General features: G+C 25.9%; 1 protein-coding gene across 2 annotated transcripts in view; it reads right to left on the reverse strand.

Moving 5' to 3' along the window:
• Positions 1 to 18,057, reverse strand: part of LOC132919474 (monocarboxylate transporter 7-like) — a 29,272-nt gene extending 11,215 nt beyond the window's left edge. Inside the window, exons 1-2 of one of the 2 annotated variants that reach the window (XM_060981118.1) lie at positions 17,932 to 18,057; positions 17,613 to 17,879 (exon numbers count right to left, since the gene is read on the reverse strand). In XM_060981118.1, the coding sequence (XP_060837101.1) occupies positions 17,613 to 17,732 (120 nt within the window). In that variant the 5' untranslated portion in view covers positions 17,733 to 17,879; positions 17,932 to 18,057. Of the gene's footprint in view, positions 1 to 6,764; positions 6,923 to 17,612; positions 17,880 to 17,931 lie in introns of those variants that run through there. The other variant, XM_060981119.1, reaches the window with a different exon arrangement.
• Between the last annotated feature and the right edge of the window lie 370 nt (positions 18,058 to 18,427).

Here is an 18,427-nt window from a genome sequence, read left to right on the forward strand (position 1 = left end):
TCAAATGTACAGAATACAAATTACCGAAGGCATAATAATTTATTGTTTGTGTATAAAACGGTAATTTATTACTAATTGCTCAATGTCTCAACACACGCTTACGTATCAAAAAATCATAATAGTCATAACAGTGTTACCGTCTCAATTAGCTAAGACGTAGTGAACATTCGAAATAATAATTTTTATTAAATCAACCACGGTCCACGATAGTAAAAAAGGCAACGCTGCGTTACATTAATTCCATAATATATTAGGTATAATAATATAATATATAGTAATTATTGTTAAATTATACATATTGAATTTATTGTTGTGTGCCGGATAATTGGGTCAAAATTACGTGCAGTATTAACAACTTGTTCCGGACAGAATTCTTTTACTCATTTTTTTTTTAACCCTATCTTGATGGGTGGCAGGTACGTGCAAGTTTTTTTAAACTCGGCACCCAAAGGCGATAATAATATTCTTCGAGTCAATATAACTAATTGCTATATTATGTTATGCCAACAACATTTCATGTGTAAATTAGACATGACGTATTAGACAGTGTAATACGACGGCTGATGGATTATAACACGAGTATATTATTATAAGTGTAAATCCGACACGCGCGCGTGGAAATTACAATTATGATTATAATTACATTATTATAAATATTAGGTAGGTATATACTATATATATATATATATATATATATTGTTTGAGAGGTTGTTGTCAAATTTATGTATATAATTGTTGTAATAAAGCTTTTTATTATTCGATAATTAGTAATTACACAATATGTTTATACATATATATAATCAACTGCGGCAAGCGACACTTCTGGGTTGGTTGAATGGTGAAAAAGTGAAACGGACAGTTAATATAGATTATTATAAAATAAGACTAGATTTCAAGGGTACGGGCAAAATAATCAATGTATTGTTAAAATAATGATCTACGCGCACGCACGCATTAGATATTGTCATTCTACTCAATTGAATCGCATAATATATCGAGGACTATCAATTAATATTTCTGGAGGACCACTTTAGGAATTCGGGAACTTTTCGGGGGCCTTCAAAATGTTACGCACGCGCGTTTGTCCAAAACCAGCAAAATAAAATTCAAAAAATAAAAAGAATGAAAAAAAAACTGATGAAAACCGTATTTAAATTTTAATTCACTGTCAAAAATGATAATTTAAAATAAAAGTGTTTTGTCTGCGGGCCATATAAAGTTCGTCCACGGGCCACATTTGGTGACCCCTGAATCCAGATTATTATTCCGCAGCGATCATCGATTATTGTGTAGACTTCTGTTTACAGACCATACACACGTCAATAAAGCAAACAACCATAATAAAAAAATTCTGAACAATAAACTCGTATTTGTACAAATATTATATGCATATATAATTATATTTGATTGTATACTAATGCAAACATTTTGTTATATAATAATATACATTTACGATTTACAATAAACGAAAAAATTGACTACAATTATTAAAAAAAACTTATCACTTCGGAGTTTTACTATGTAATATTTGCTGTATCTAATTTGTTTACCCTCAATTTCTACAAAAAAATAAAAATTGAAGGATTTCACTGTCTAAGTATTGCTTTCTATCGTATTATATCTACACGCTATATGCTCTTTATAGGTACATCGTGTACCAACGTTACAACAATTTTTTAAAAATCACAAAACACTAAAAGTATTACGAAAAAACTGTTAAAAAGATATATTAATGTAAAGTTAATAATATTAGGTTTATAGTTCTCTATCACAATCCGCCGTCCTTATTAAAATATAATTATTTATTATATGTACCATCTGCAAGCCTGCAACACAGCATGCAATCACACTAATCACAGTATTTAATAATAAAATATGTAAAAACTGAATACATCAATCAAAAATTATAAATATGTAATTTGAAATCATCTTTCCCTATATTTTTTTTATAAAACAGTATTATTTAAATGAATAATATACTTTTAATCTAAAGTATTATATACTTTGGATTTTGGATTAACAATATTTAATATGGAACACATACTAAATAAAATGTTGTATACATGTAAAACACTATCAAATAATAAGATCATCGTGACAGTTAAAATATACAATACGTTTTTATCATTATATTTGATATAATAAACTATGAAAATCTTTTTTAAGGCTTAAAATAATTTATTGCAACGAAATTCTTTTGAGATGTATAGTAAATATTTTTTTTATAAAATGTTTATTGTCGTTTTGACTGTCTTACGCTAATAATATTGTAAAATTTGTACATATATGTGATTTGTGCACACCTAAATTATACATAATAAATAATATTTTCCATTGCGAGGTAAATGAAACCATTTTTAGATAGTATAACAATATAATTTATGTGATAAACTGTTTAAAATTTTTAAAAATTAAGATCTATATTAAACGTATACATTGTTATAATTATTATATCGAGTAATTTAGAAATATTAAATAATTTTTATTTTCATAGTAAAATTTAAATAGATAAGAAAAAATAATTAAATAAATGTAGAGTTATATTAAAATTACTACTAAACAATTGAAAATCGGTAATATTTCTACGATAATATAACAAAATGATAATAATTTTACTACAATAAAATACTTAATTATATGCATACATAGTAATACATACTTCATGTACGTATTATTCATAAAAATGATTTTATGTACTAGAACTTCGGGAAATAATTAGTTATCTAGATTACATGTTATTACAGACAAAAATTATATCTTGATAAAACGGAAAAAAATTTGAATTTGAATTTCTAGGTATTGTAATTATTATTTGATATCATCTATCTAATCGTTAAGTAGATAATTTGATTTATGATTCTAAAATGAATAGAATATGGTTATATTGAAGTGCATTATCTACAATGATATTGTTAAGTGCTTAAACCGTGTTGATTAAAATGCAATCAGTTCGAAATTACACTCGAAAAACTTGTATAGATTTGATGTAATAAAATATCATGTTGTGATTATAATAGAAATAATAAAATATTGCTGTCCTATCCTACTCCGATTTCAGATGGTCCGTTTAAAAAATAAATACGAAGCAGTAAAATAATATACATTTATAGACATTTGTAACAATAACACACGTGATGTGATAAGGTACGTCGTTCGCTGTATTGAATTATGTTAACCCTAAACTGCAGAACTCAATACATCCGTGTACATATGAAATCTATAAAAACTTCCGTTAACCTTTGTCCCCAATAATAATATTAAAAAAAAATATCTTATATTTTAGACATGATTGGGTCTACTGCCGACCGGTTTGTAAACATTCTGACGCACATTTGTTTAACATAATACAATATTTAATAATCTATAATCATTATAATAAGACAATTATATAGGTAAGTATCTATATTATACTAATACCTATTTAATTAAATACTAGTAAATTCGCATGAAGTTATAATATAAAAAATGTATATAGTAAACAAAAACAAGTACGTCGACTAATATCTAATATAAACAGACGTATAATCAGTAATATACAGAGTGATTCACAAAGCATACTCATCCCCTCTTTTCTTTAATAATGCAGTTTTTCAAAATCTCATTTTTGTAATTTTTAAATATACTAAAAAATCTTCTTTTTTTTTTAATTCTTGAGAAATTTTGTTCTCTTAATAAAGAACGTCCTGTGGGAGTATATTTTTCAAATGAGAACTCCCCTCTCCCTTTGCTAATAATTGTATTACCTATCATCACAAAGCACTCCTTAAGTAGTACAAAAATATCGTGAGTATTTGAAAATATGGTCTTTAAGTATAAATATTCTAAAAATCTTAGTTTGAATTAACTATTGAAGGGTAAAATAAGGGTGATAATACTAGATGAATCACTCTGTGAAATGTATAAATAGTGTTATATATATATAATAATATTGAGTACGTAAAAACGTCGATGTTTGAGTAAAAAACAAGTCATTCTAGATTATAATAACATTCGTTTGACATTTGACTGTTGTACCTCGACGGTATTATACTTATACTGTTTACCTTGTTTAAAACCGCAATATAGAACAGCAATATACATCATGCAGAGCATAATACGCGGAATATGAAATACATAGAGTGTATGAAGTTGAGAAAATGAATTTAATTAACAAATAATTTATAACAGTACTTGAAAATAAGATTATCCATGCAGGTAGTAAATGTTATTTCTTGAACGAAAAATGACAATAACTTTGTTATAACTAATATTACTATAGTATTATGTTTTTCGATTGAATAATGATTTTTAAGGCACTGCTATAGAAAAACATTTTAAAAACGTTACAGACGGGATACAGCTATAGATCGCGATTGTTTTAAATTTAAAAGTAATGGTTAATACTTAAAAAAAAAAATCATGACGTAATTTACAAAATCTATAAATTTAACCATATTTAAAATCAATTAAATGCATATAAAATCCGTTTAATTAGTTATGTTTTAGTTATAATATTTAATCTAATTATCTAAATCATTTTCAAAACTAAAATTTTCAATTTTATAAAATATTAGCAATATACATTTTAAATATTATTATTTAGATCAAGCCGTCAATTTTTGTATAATATTCAAGTCAAAAAATGGTGTAAACTGTAAATGTCAAGTATCTAGACTCGAGAGGTATACTTTATTAATTTCAACAAAACAAACTAAAATTTGTTTTTCTTAATCAATTTCATAAGTTATTCTCCATTTCTCCAGACATTATAAATATTACATTGATACAAAAATATTTACTGCATATTATAAAACATGAAACATTTTCAGATTTTCTCGATTGTTATATTTTATTTCAGGTATACTATTAATATTATCATGGAAATGATACAGAAAAAGAAGAATATATCCGAATAATCTCGGGAAAAAATGAAAAAAAAACATACTTTAATCGTTTCAGCATTCACAGATATATTTTAGAGCAGATCACGAAAATCACTACTGCATGAGGGTGGTAGATTGTAGTCTGTAGGTCAGCAATAATTATTACTCCTTGCAGTAGTTTTAATTACAATAATAATACCGAAAAATAGTTTATATTGTATTATATTATCATACTACTTAAATCGTAAACAATATAAACGTGTATTATAACGAAGATATTATGTTAAATATTCAAACCAAGAAATATATTGTCGTACACAATAAATTAACTTTGAACGGCTTCCGGCAGTACACTTTATCGACAGTTTATGTCATACGCGCATTACGCCTTATAATAATAACATTGCCGCGGCATAACTAAACTGTTTATAACACAATGTAAATGAACATGGAAATAAATCTCTGTAGGCGTAGACGTGCTGCACAATACTATATGTAATATCATATACATTTATTAGATCTGTCGAACACACGTCTGCATTATATATTAAATTAAAACCGTAATAATAATAATAACAATAATGACGGATGTCTGGATAGTTATCGTCCATACAGCATAATATATGATACGATTAAAATAGGTAAAATCATTATTTATATAAACTTGTTTATTAATATGCACTATTTTATTGTGCCTACGCATCCACCTTTATTTTTTACCTGTTCGAACGGGGGAAAAAAAATATAAAGGAATTTACAAGACATAGAGTACCTAAATAAAAAATAAACAAACATAATATTAAACAGGTATAGGTAGGTAGGTAAGTATTATTATCGTGACAAGTTGAGTTTAAACGCTGCATCACTGTTCACAAGACCCCCGTTTAGTTGTATGCACACGTGCATTGTAAACCTATTTAGCATACTATTTTATAATAATATATGACAATCGTTGGTATTATACTTAAATATATAGTAAGTACCTATACCTGCGAAAATAATTACGATTTACACAGTTATTATTATTATTGGCTATATATATACATATATATGACAGGCGTGATCGCGGCGGTGTGTATCCGTGTAACACAGGTAGGTAGGTAATAACTATGTACAAAACTATTCAAACTATTTCGCAACACTGCAAATCCGAAACTCTAAGTTTAACGCGATCCGATCGTAACTTAAAGAGAAGTGGATTTACAATTTATAATTTATCTATATTATTTAAAGATGATAAGTATAATATTATGCTTCAAATTTAAATCATATACAGTCCCAGTTCTTGACCATTGTTAACAATATGTGTATAATTTATAGCTAACTACTGCTTACCTAGGTAAAAGGCATTGAAAGAAATGTTATATTAAATTCCCGATTTTTGTTTACTTAGGTACATAATGTACAAAATACAATACAAATTCACAAATGTTGATAAATCACATTTTCAATTCCCGTACAAAGCGAAATAATTATAATATTCATTATCAAAAATTATAATGTATTAGTCATAAGAAAATATCATTGTTTTATTTTTAATCGAAAAACATCGAGCGTCATTAGTTCATGATAAATTAAATTATTGTTAACACACGAATATTATAGTACCTAATTCACGTTCAATAAATGTTTTATTGTCTAGTGCAAGTTTGTTTGAATATTTTAGACTATATTAATTGAATTCATCATAATGTATATAACGTCAACGTGTATAACGTATATCATATATACCATATATATCTATATGAATATTTATGAATTTATTTTGTTTTGTAAGGTAAACGAAGAAATTTTTTACGTCTTAATATAATGATATATAATACGATATTACAATAATATAATATATTTAGCTAATAAAAAATGATGTATCAAAAATATTACTAGTAATAATTATTATATTACCTCTAATTGCTTAGGACGAACTGGTCGAGAGTCTTGTGAAGCACACGAGCTACCACATTCACAGTCGAGCTAACTGGTTACCATAACACTAACGAGACTGCTTAGCGTATGTCCATAGTCAATATCAGTGTTGATAATTTAAACTGTTCAAGATTGCTGTTAGCGCCTCTGTGGGAGACGTTTAATAGTTTTAACCATGGTTTTAGATTTTTTTATTTTTTCTTACTAGAAATTTAAAAATAATTACATACAACAATTACACCGCGATACATTTACTACATAATGATTGATATAATACATAATATTAATTAATTCTTGTGACCTCATATACTTTCAATATTATGCCAATAATGAATTGATTTTTTTTTTCGGCAAGTATTGAACCTTGAAACATGAAAACTGTTAATGAATATAAACATCATAGGTATACTATGCATATAAAACAATATTTAACGACAATTAATTCAGTATAGACTGTTAGCTTAACCATTATGTATTTTTATATGCATATATGTATTTAACAGATGACTTATCTAACAAAAAAAAAAAAAAAAAAACAACGATGGACATATTAAGTATATAAACGTGTAAAAATATATATAAATAAAGGCAATATACATTTTTTGTTGCTATAATAAACTTTTTTTTTTAAACGCAATATGGTTGAAATATTTTTTCATGAGAAAAGTGTTTATATCCGTGGAGTTTCAATAAATTATTTTTTCAATTACTTGTAAGACGTTTATAGAATTTATATAAAATTAGCAAAAATGTATTACTATAAAATTAAAACGAGTAAATTACATTTGTTCGAAAGTTACCTATATTACAAACCAATAATGTAAGTTTGACGCCCAATTTAAATAGTTACAATTCATTTTATACTATACAAGTGATAAACTGCATTTATACTAAGGTCAGTAGAAATTAAGTATAGTAAAAATATTACATCTATTTTATTTTAACACTTATGAATCAACAAATTATGTGGTAAAAATTAAAAATAAGTTAATAGAATCCATTTCTATCAAGTTAGGAAAATATAAATTGTATTTGAACAACCGACACATTAAAGTTGGTTTAAGTTTGTCAGTTATTATACCCACCTTTTAATTATTATTGAAAATTTGCTGTATGTTTCTTATACAATTTATATCTCAATTGGAACTTGGAACCGGAAATGGATCGTTCATGATATACAACGTGATTCGTTTAAATGTTAACACACATTATTTTAAAAATGATATGATAACTTTTTTTATAAAATTTAATGTTATTGCAAAACTTATTTCTTTTTATAATATTATTTCAATATTAAATAATAATAAATAATAATAAAATAAATAAAAATGATCAATTTTAAGTTTATTAGTTTTTTGAATGACATCATACATGATGTATATTTTATTTCATATTCTAAAGCAAAATATTTTCCAGAGTAGATATTTTGATACACCAAAATCAAATTTAGAATGAGTAATTAATTGGTGATGACAAGTATTTAAAATTTTGATCAGCAGTGTAGTGACACAGAAGTATTCATCCTTTAAAATTATAGTACTCTACTCTGCTAATCTAATGCAATTTAATACATAAACTAATTAAATACTTGTTTGAAATTCGGCTTTGTGTATTGAAGTACTTAATCTAAAAACATTCTGCTTTGGAATATAAAATTCAAAATGTTGTTTATCATTCTAAAAATAAAAATATTATTTAGTGATTCCACAAAATTATGTAAAATTGATATTAAAAAAAAACTAGTTTTTAAAATAATGAGAGATGATATTTAAATAGATCACCTTGTATATTTACATATTATTCTAAATAAAAATTTACTTTCAATTCCCAATGTGTAAATAAGAAAAAATAAAATAGCATTTATATCACCTATAGCCTGTAGGTATATTTACGTAATATATAAATGCTGAATATTGTAAGATAACGTTGAAATGATAACTTAATACAATATATATCAATATAGATGTTAATAAAACGGCCAAATTGAGTTAATGATGAAAAATAAGTAAGACTTTTCAAAAAAAATTCATGTTGACATCTTAATTTCTTATTTTTATTTTATACTATTTCAACCAAATCCAGTTAGCTCAATAAAAAATATTATTCATCTATCTCACAGTCAGTTATATAATATGTTTATAGTTTATTAGTTTGCTACAATAATTGATAATTAATCGAGTTTTTTATGTTGTAAAATAATTCTGGAATAGTGGAATATAAAGTCGTTATTAGTTTTACTGACGAATTAATAAATAAATGTGTATGCATAAAATTAAAATTTGCAAAATAAGATGTTGTTAAGTTTAAGTTAACATAAACATTCATGTTGAGTATGCGGTCTTTAATAACATTGATTGGGTATTGAATTTCAAGAATAATTTGTCCGAGCATTATTTAGTCAACAATTGAATAATTTAAAAATATGACTTAATACCTACTATAGGTGGGTAAATAATATAACTATTATTCAATAACGAGTAACAGCATTACTTGTATTAATAAATGATATTATAATAACCGTCAACATGTTAACTGTTATGTAGGTACACGTTTTATATTATAATATATGATTAACTAATAATTTATTATAATATATAGTATTAAAATTAAAAAAAAAACAGTATCTATAGGTTTTTTTACCTGATACATGATATTGTTTGCGATTGGTTATCTGATATATATATAAACATATATAAATTAATAATCCTGAAAATAATATTATTTTTGATTTATGGCATGTAAAAAATACAATTAAATTGTGAAATGGATTGGCACTACTACATACTAGTGATATATTATTCAGGATGTGCATCCTCTGGAACAAATTCAGAAACCAATTAAACATTCGCAAACCAGTAGGTCGTAGGTGCCTACTTTAAAAATAGATATATCAAATGGCACGACCTATGGCTCGATCATTTTGGAGATCATTTACGAACAGTAGTAACGCTCGTCTGATTGAGTTGTTTTGTCGATTTGATGTAGATTTCACTCACCTCGGTTCTTAACCACATGTTATATTGTTTTTTATTGTCTTAGGCCAGTGAACGGAACGACACGTTATTATCTATAATATTATAGTTATATGTTGTCTACCCATAATACGTATTTAAAAAAAAAACATACTCGATTCGACAAAAAAATAACTAGTAAAAACCGATTCGATTAAATTATTACGTAATAACGAAATATTAAAATGAATTAAGATAAATCGGGATCGATATCGCTATACATAACATTGTAATTGCTTATTTTGAACAGTGCAAATCATACAAGACACTTTCAGATTTTTTCATTAGTATAAGGTAGGTACTGATAACAAAATATTACAAGTGCGAAACAAAAAAAATACGATTATTGTTTATATATACTTATACATAATAATTTTTAGACAAGTTATTGTCCTCTATATTCTGTACACGTGCGAGGTATATTTTTTTTACGAGCATCCAATTTGAAATCGTAAAACGGAGTGATTATAGGTATTTTCGCAGTTTCGTACAATAATAATTTTTTTATTTTTACAATAATTTGTTTGCTTTGTTTATGAACTTATGAGGATTATATGTAAGCTTTATTAAACATAATATTTTATGAGTTATATTGCATTTTAATAACACGTTATACTTATTGTAATACCTATAATGTATTATGGTACATATTTATACAATTGAAAAAAATGTATCGACCAATAATGCATACAATATAACTTAATAGTATAATATTAAATGTGCTTAATATATTATTATTATTTCTTTAATATTTTAAAAAATAAATACCATTATAATATATAGTATATAATATTTTTAATTCGATTTTTATCCGTTCAGACCGATCATTAAATATAACGTAATATGCGAGTAATGCACAAATATAACTCAGCACTAGTTATTTAAAAGGACAAAATGTGCAATAATATACGTACGTGAAGTTGTACGTAGGTGCTATTATAAAATTAATATTGTGATCGAATGTTCGAATGCATACTACCTGGACTACCTTTTTTATGTTTTCTGATTTGAACGCTTGCAATTTCGCGCCACCATTTATATTAAATATAATGGGTAAGACATAATATTTTCAATTTTGTGATACAAATAGCTTAAATGCTAAATAATTTTGAAAAAAAAACTGTTATTGTGAGTTTATTTAATAGTATATATTAATTTGATGCATATTATATACATGTATGATACATATTGTATAATACCTATATTGATATTATATTATGCTTATAGCTGCCGCTGAATTATCTGTTGTTTTGTTTGCGAGGTAGTGATGTTGAAATAGAAGTCGACAATAAGTCATCGAACTGAATGTAATAAATGCGAACGCTTTTAACTTAAATTTGATTGCTAAAAATAAGCACCTAAATTCATTAGATGAGAAAGAATTTCGTGCCGTTGCCCATCATTTGCACGTGCGAAACACTACAATTACTATACGAGAGTATACGAGTGGTATGTACCTATAAAATAAACAGATAAAAACCAACGTAACGAAGTAATACTATGTATGAGTGCAAATATGATTAATTTTATTACTATTATACATAGATATTACACTCAGTATCGCAGTGGCGTATGTAGGTAGATACATACCTGTGGTATAAGTGGAGAAAAGAGATCAGTAGGAATAAAATTTAACTTGAACGTGCAACAATAAGCGTTTTAAATGTTTAAGGTATTTTATAATGCACTATACAAGATCATAAATAGAAAACGGATTTCTATACAATTACATATTTTTGGATTTTTGTTAGTTATTTTTAAGAACCTTAATAGTTTGAAACTATTGGTGAATTTTTTTTGCATATTTTTGCATGATTATTTTTTCAACATTTAAAATATATTACATATTAAAGCAAAAATTTAAAAAAGTTGAGTATTAAACATGAGTATATTGTCAAATAGAAAAATCAAAAATATATTTTGTCGGCACTAAATAATAATATAAACATGATAAATACGATGTATATATGATATATATATATAACATATATAAATAAATTATATCGTATTTATCATATTTATATTATTATTTAGTGCCGACAAAATATATTTTTGATTTTTCTACTTGAAAATATACCCACGTTTAATACTCAACTTTTTTAAAGTTTTGCTTTAATATGTAATATATTTTAAATGTTGAAAAAATAATCATGCAAAAAGATCCAAAAAATTAACGGTACTATAGTTGCTTCAAATATGTCCAAACAACTTCAGTTGATGTCGAATTAAGTTCATTAACAGATAAACGTCACAGCTTCTCTGAAGAAATATTGGAAATGCATATGGTTATTCATGTTCATAATAAATACAATTTTAAAAATATTTTAGTTTATCCAAATAATTCTTTAAAAATCTTTTTTTTTCCATTAACTATCTTAGAATGTACCTATTATTAATTATTATAAGTTATTAAATTTGTAAATGAAATAACAACTATGTATTCTTTTTAACATAATTAATTTAAAAAAAATTTTTCCTTGAATATTTGTTGCATGTTTTCACGAATTTGTCTGCATTTAGTCATATTTTGGTACTGTGCATAAAAATCCGTGCTCTATTCATAATAAGTGTATGAAAAAACAATTTTGCGTGAAACTCAAGATCACCTCATTCAAAGGTCTACATAGTATTAGTAGTATTAAGTACGTCTATGGATTATTGGTTATATAAATAAACAAAGAATTATTGAATCTATATAACAAATAGTAGGTACTATACTTATATATTAAAATAATTAATAAATAATAAAACGTATACGAAACATGTAGATAGTATATAGCTACTACTAGCATAATATTACGCTCACAATAAAACATTTAATAACGGGATGCTAACGACAATATGAACAAGATTGAATAAACTTCGGCATGACCAAAAGCCTTGACGATACTACACTGTCCAAACACTGGACAAAATTAGATAATATTATTAAATTTATAAAAATTAAATAATCTAATTAGGCAATACAATTTAATGTTTATAATTACAATATAATCTATTGTAAATATTACAGCTAATTGAAATCTATTATCCAAGTAATTATATCTATAATGGCCTTTGCAGCCGAATTGTTATGAAGACAAATAAAAAAAAACTAATAATAAAACATATACATATTTAAATAATTTAATACATTTAATCTTTTAAAATAAAAAAACATAATATTTTGATGTTATACTTAAACAATAGGGCATGAAGTGAAGGATGTTACTCCACTTGTATAATATTTCCCTTGATAACCATATAAATAACGTTACATTTATTTTCTAATAAGAGATAATTTAAATACACACATATACAAGGCCGTATTTGAAGAGGAATCCAAGGGTTCCGGATCCCCACCCCCTTCGAAAAAATTTCTATATACGGCCTTGCACATGAATTTATTAATATATATACAGTAGCGTCGCGGTAATTCAATATCCAAACATAGACTAATCCGAAAGACGCGGTAATCCGAACGACTTCTTGTGTACATCGCCACCATTCTATTATTGTATTTATGTAGACCAATAAAATAATAATCATAACGATTATTAGTTATTACGACTGTTAGTGATCTTTAGTTTATAGATCTTTCATTTTTGCCGAAAAATTACATGAAAATGGCACCACGTAAGCAAAGTCATAGTAATTCGAACGACCCTTTCGCCATTTCCCTTCGGATTATAGCGACGCTACTGTATATTGTTATTGGTAGTTTCGCTCAATGTGACTAGGATTGGCATTCTGGAAACAGAAAAACTTTGCCATATTAAAATTTTTCCAGTTTTTATTTTTGCTATTATTGATAGCTACATCTCTTAATTTATGTATTTTTTTTACATAATTATAATTTATTATAAAAATTTTAAGATGTATTATAAAATCCTTTTTTAATTATTGATAATTAAGTAGATACAGATTATATTTAGAGCAGAAAAAAAGAGAAAGTACTTATATATATATATATATACTTCTCAACTACTGAGGAAATCGTTTTAAGTAATTTTTAAATTTTGAGAGGTGTTAATAACTATATATATATATAAACAAATAAAGGTCAAAAAAAATGTTTTTGTTGAATATTCCTTATTATCATAACACTACAAGAACGCCAACAAAGTACCTATTCATATAACATACAACATGTCAATTGTCAGTATAATTTTATCTATTCACTTTTTGCCATAGATGCCGACGTGCAGTTATATATTTTACGTCGAATTAGTATATTATGCATGGCTATAAGATGTTCAGACATTTTGGTTTTTTAAAGTTTGTCACAGTGTTGATGTGATTTCGATATTTACCAGAAATATCATTCGTTACACATTTAATAAATATTAAATTAGTATTTCATAATTTGATAATTTATACTACCTATTAGCGTTTTCGCCAAATATATATTTATTTAATAATAAGAATTTGAGTTTTTTTAAATATTTAAGAAATAAAAAATTCGTGTATTTATATAATACATTGTATTATTATAAACAGTTAAAAAAAAATTGTTTTGTTAAATTGTTATTGATTTAATACCAACAATGATTATTGCTCGTTTATGCTTTATTTTTTATTTTTGTATTAATACCTTAATTATTTAATCATATTATGTATTAAATGCCTTTTAAAATTGAAATTTAGCAAAAATAAAACTCTAATATTGAAATAAATACACCATCATTCTTATTTAATTTTACGATGATATTCGGCCTTGTATGATAGTGAATTATATGTAATTCGTTCACAGAAAATATATATCCCTAAGTGTGACGGAATATTGATTATTAAAAATACAAGGTAGTAGATTTTGTACTTTTAGTCTATCAACATCCATCAAATATAATCTAAAAATATGCTTAAAAAAAAAAAAACTTAAAAACTGGTTAAACCTTAAAGTATAACGGAAAAATATAGATTATCATATATTATATTATTATTTATTATTCCACATCGTAATACATTTTATTACATACAGTGCTTAACTAACGATTATTTTGATTCTTGATCTTAAAAAAACGATTAATAAATTGAATAGGTACATAATATGTAATATGGCAGCAACAATTTTGTCAGTAAATAATAATATGTATAATCTGTACTGTGTAGTCTACAATATTGAGTAGGTTACTATAGGTACAAAAATTTATAGGTCACACCAAGAATAATCGTTATAACTTTATATATATATTAAAAAACTATATAGTTTAGTACTCGTCAATAAAATTTGTTGCGAATAATATATACTTTTTTTTTATCTATGAAACAAATTAAGTATATATTTCAACATACGCTTTTGGAATATACTAAAATGTAAAAATGATTTGGCTTCCATAAACTTAATGAAACAAATTTTTATAAAGCTATAATATAGCAATATAATTTATTTTAATAACTGTACATAATTTCTTTTAATTTTCTAACTTGCTATCTATATAGGTAACAATACTATGTTAAAACCGGACCGATTATAAATGTTATAATGTTTAATATATTATTATTCCTAGAGGTGCCACAAAGACTATATAGTAAGATTGCGAGATAAGACCACCGTCGAAATGGCTGTTAAATAACATATTTTATTAACATATATACAATAATTATTTGATATTATGTAATAAATAACGCATATGACATTAGTCGCGAAGAACGAGATTAGTGAACAAAAAATAAACAACGATCAGACCACTATGTATAATAATCCAAGCTATCCAAGCTGATGCACACGCATAAAAGTATCAATAAATAAACGAGTTTGTAATATATTATATATATATATACATATATATTAGTGCTGCGGTATGTTAACGAGGAGGATTGTATATTATATGCAGTTTACACGCGACCAGACGCATATTTTTTTTAATTTTGTCATACAAGTATATGCGTATTAGAGGTAGACTGGTGTGCATATTAAACTTTATAATAATCTTTATATTAGGTAGTGATATTAAATTCCAAAACTCAGCGTCTCAACCGTACTCTCTATAAACACAACAGAGCTGTAGTTTAAAATCCTTCTATTGAAATATGTATATAGGTTAATAATCAGGTTATTTTATAATTTAAAAGTGCATATAAAAAGGAGGTTAAGTTATAGAAGTGTGTAAAATGAGTTACATAAAAAAAAAGGAAAAATTTCTCCAAATAATTTGTGAGAGGTCCTTATAACTAAGTTATTTTACATTATCAAGCATGTACATTTTTCAACGTGCATTGAAATATCAATTATCAATCATTATTTTCTTGTATTATTATTTATAAATTTTATGCGATATAAAAAAAATGTATCAACTCAACCTAATTTTTACTATATAATATACAATTAATTAAACTTAAATTACATATTTTATGTCGAAACTAACAATTAGTTAGGTACTATTATCCAAATGTGTGTGTAAGCAGCAAACTTCATAGTGCGTGACTATGTTTAAGCTATCCTTTAATAAAATACCCAAAATCTCAAATTTTTAATTTTATTATTATTATCCTTAAAAATCAATCATTATTTCATTTCGTATTAATAATAGCGTTTATCATAACTTAATTAGACTAAATAGTACTAGTACGTATTGCTGTAGGTACATGATCTGCATGTTTATAAATAACGATTAGTATCACTAGGGCAGTAGATAACGCAAATTCCACATAATGGTACAGACGGTACAGTGCAAATGTTATCTACAGGCGTGTAATAGATAACACTGTGAATTTTTATGGTGTTAATTTGCAAATGCTGTTATATTGATAACATGTTCCACTTTATATTAACATATATCAAAATAGTGGAGTTGTCAAGTGCACCTGTGACCCGTTTCCCATAGGGTGTAGTAACATTGGATTTGGGTGTGTACATTGGCAAAGAGACACGCCCATGTGCATTGCAAATTTATTAAACAGAATGCTGTTAGGTAAAAATTACAAAATGTCGGAATTTATTGCAATTTTCTGTTTTTGATCATAATTTATCATCCCTTTACCAAAAATTTTGATTAAGTCAAGGGCTAAAAATAAATAATAATTCTTTTCATGCATGCACCAGAAAATGTTAATCCTAAATTAAAATATTTAAAATAAATAATAATAATTTAAATATTTTTTTACCTGTACAGCAATAGCTATGTACTTGTATACGTTTAATAATTTTTCATTTAAATTATACTTGTCATAATATACTTACGGAATGATTCGCAAGCCCGTCTATTTATGTTAAACTTGTTACCATGATCCATGAAATCGTATTTTTATTATGAAATATAAAGCTTATAAGAGCTTAGAAATTATAGAAATTAATAACATTTCGATCTGAATTCTTAGAAATTGTCTAATATAAAAAAAGGTTCTTGTTTAAAAATACAATTTGTATCACAAATTCACAACTCACAAGAAAGACTTAAAATGGCATAAAAGTCTAAATAGATATTTGAAAATTTACGATTCTTTAAAGAGGTTACCTTTTATTAAACTACGCTTAATTGATAAGGATAAAAAGGAGATGAGTATGGTCAGGGAATCCTTATGGTATCAGTAAATCGTAATATTTGTACATAATAATAATGTATTATTACGTGTACGACAAACTATATAACAGCTATTATAATCACGCTTCGTAAATACTAAATAACTGCAAACGTTTACCATAATACATAATATAATAGGCACTATAAGAGTTTATGGTAATTATCATATCGATCGAAGTAGGTAATATACCTACGTTAATTATATTATGGATATCTATAGCCGCTGCATGCAGTGTGCAACACGCAATAAAATACAATGTAATTATTACGTCAAAATTTTATAATTCCCTATAAACGTTTAGGTAGGTACGTACCATTTCGACGGCCGATATTTTCCGGCAACTGTTTGCGGGACCGACGACGTATCCATTATTGTTTTCGTTGGTGGCGTGTCCCTTGCAACAGGACTCGCGCCGGTTCTGCGCCTTGGTCATTTATGCGAACGGGTCCTGCAGCCGATCAGCCGATGTACTATATATTTGTATTAAAATTTAAAGTCGCCGAGACTGTTTTTGTAATTTGTAATATTATCTGAGAACGCGCACTGGCGTGTTAGCACGTATGTTAGACCTATAAACTAACTGAATATTATGTTTTTATGTATTGCAATAACGCATCAACACTACGACTCACCGCGCTGTCGACCACTGCGACCTGTGATTTCGGATATTATTTTATATTAACGTGAAATTATGTAATAAAATATCGCGTGGAGGAATACCTCCGCCGCCGCGTATATGGTAGACGTAAGTGGTACTCAAAACGAGTGCTGTGGACTTCGGCTGTGACGCATAGTATTTATAATACGCGAGGAAAACACTCTCTCACACACACACACACACATACATATTATATATATATATAATATGTAGGCATATTATACATCATTATAATAGCATAATAGGTACCTGTATATATGCTATATTATATACATCGATGGACGATGGCCGCGTGCGCGAAAACAATAACAGCTTAGAACACGGGTGTACAACATATTTATATATATATATATATCATATTATCATCATTCGTTTATCATATACACAATATTCTAATATTCTACAGTACAATAATTGCAATACGAGCAATATATTGTAACATTTATATTGTGTAGGCTACAAGTGTATAA

This window comes from Rhopalosiphum padi, chromosome 2 (genome assembly GCF_020882245.1).
Source record: "Rhopalosiphum padi isolate XX-2018 chromosome 2, ASM2088224v1, whole genome shotgun sequence".
NCBI classification, from domain to species: domain Eukaryota; kingdom Metazoa; phylum Arthropoda; class Insecta; order Hemiptera; family Aphididae; genus Rhopalosiphum; species Rhopalosiphum padi.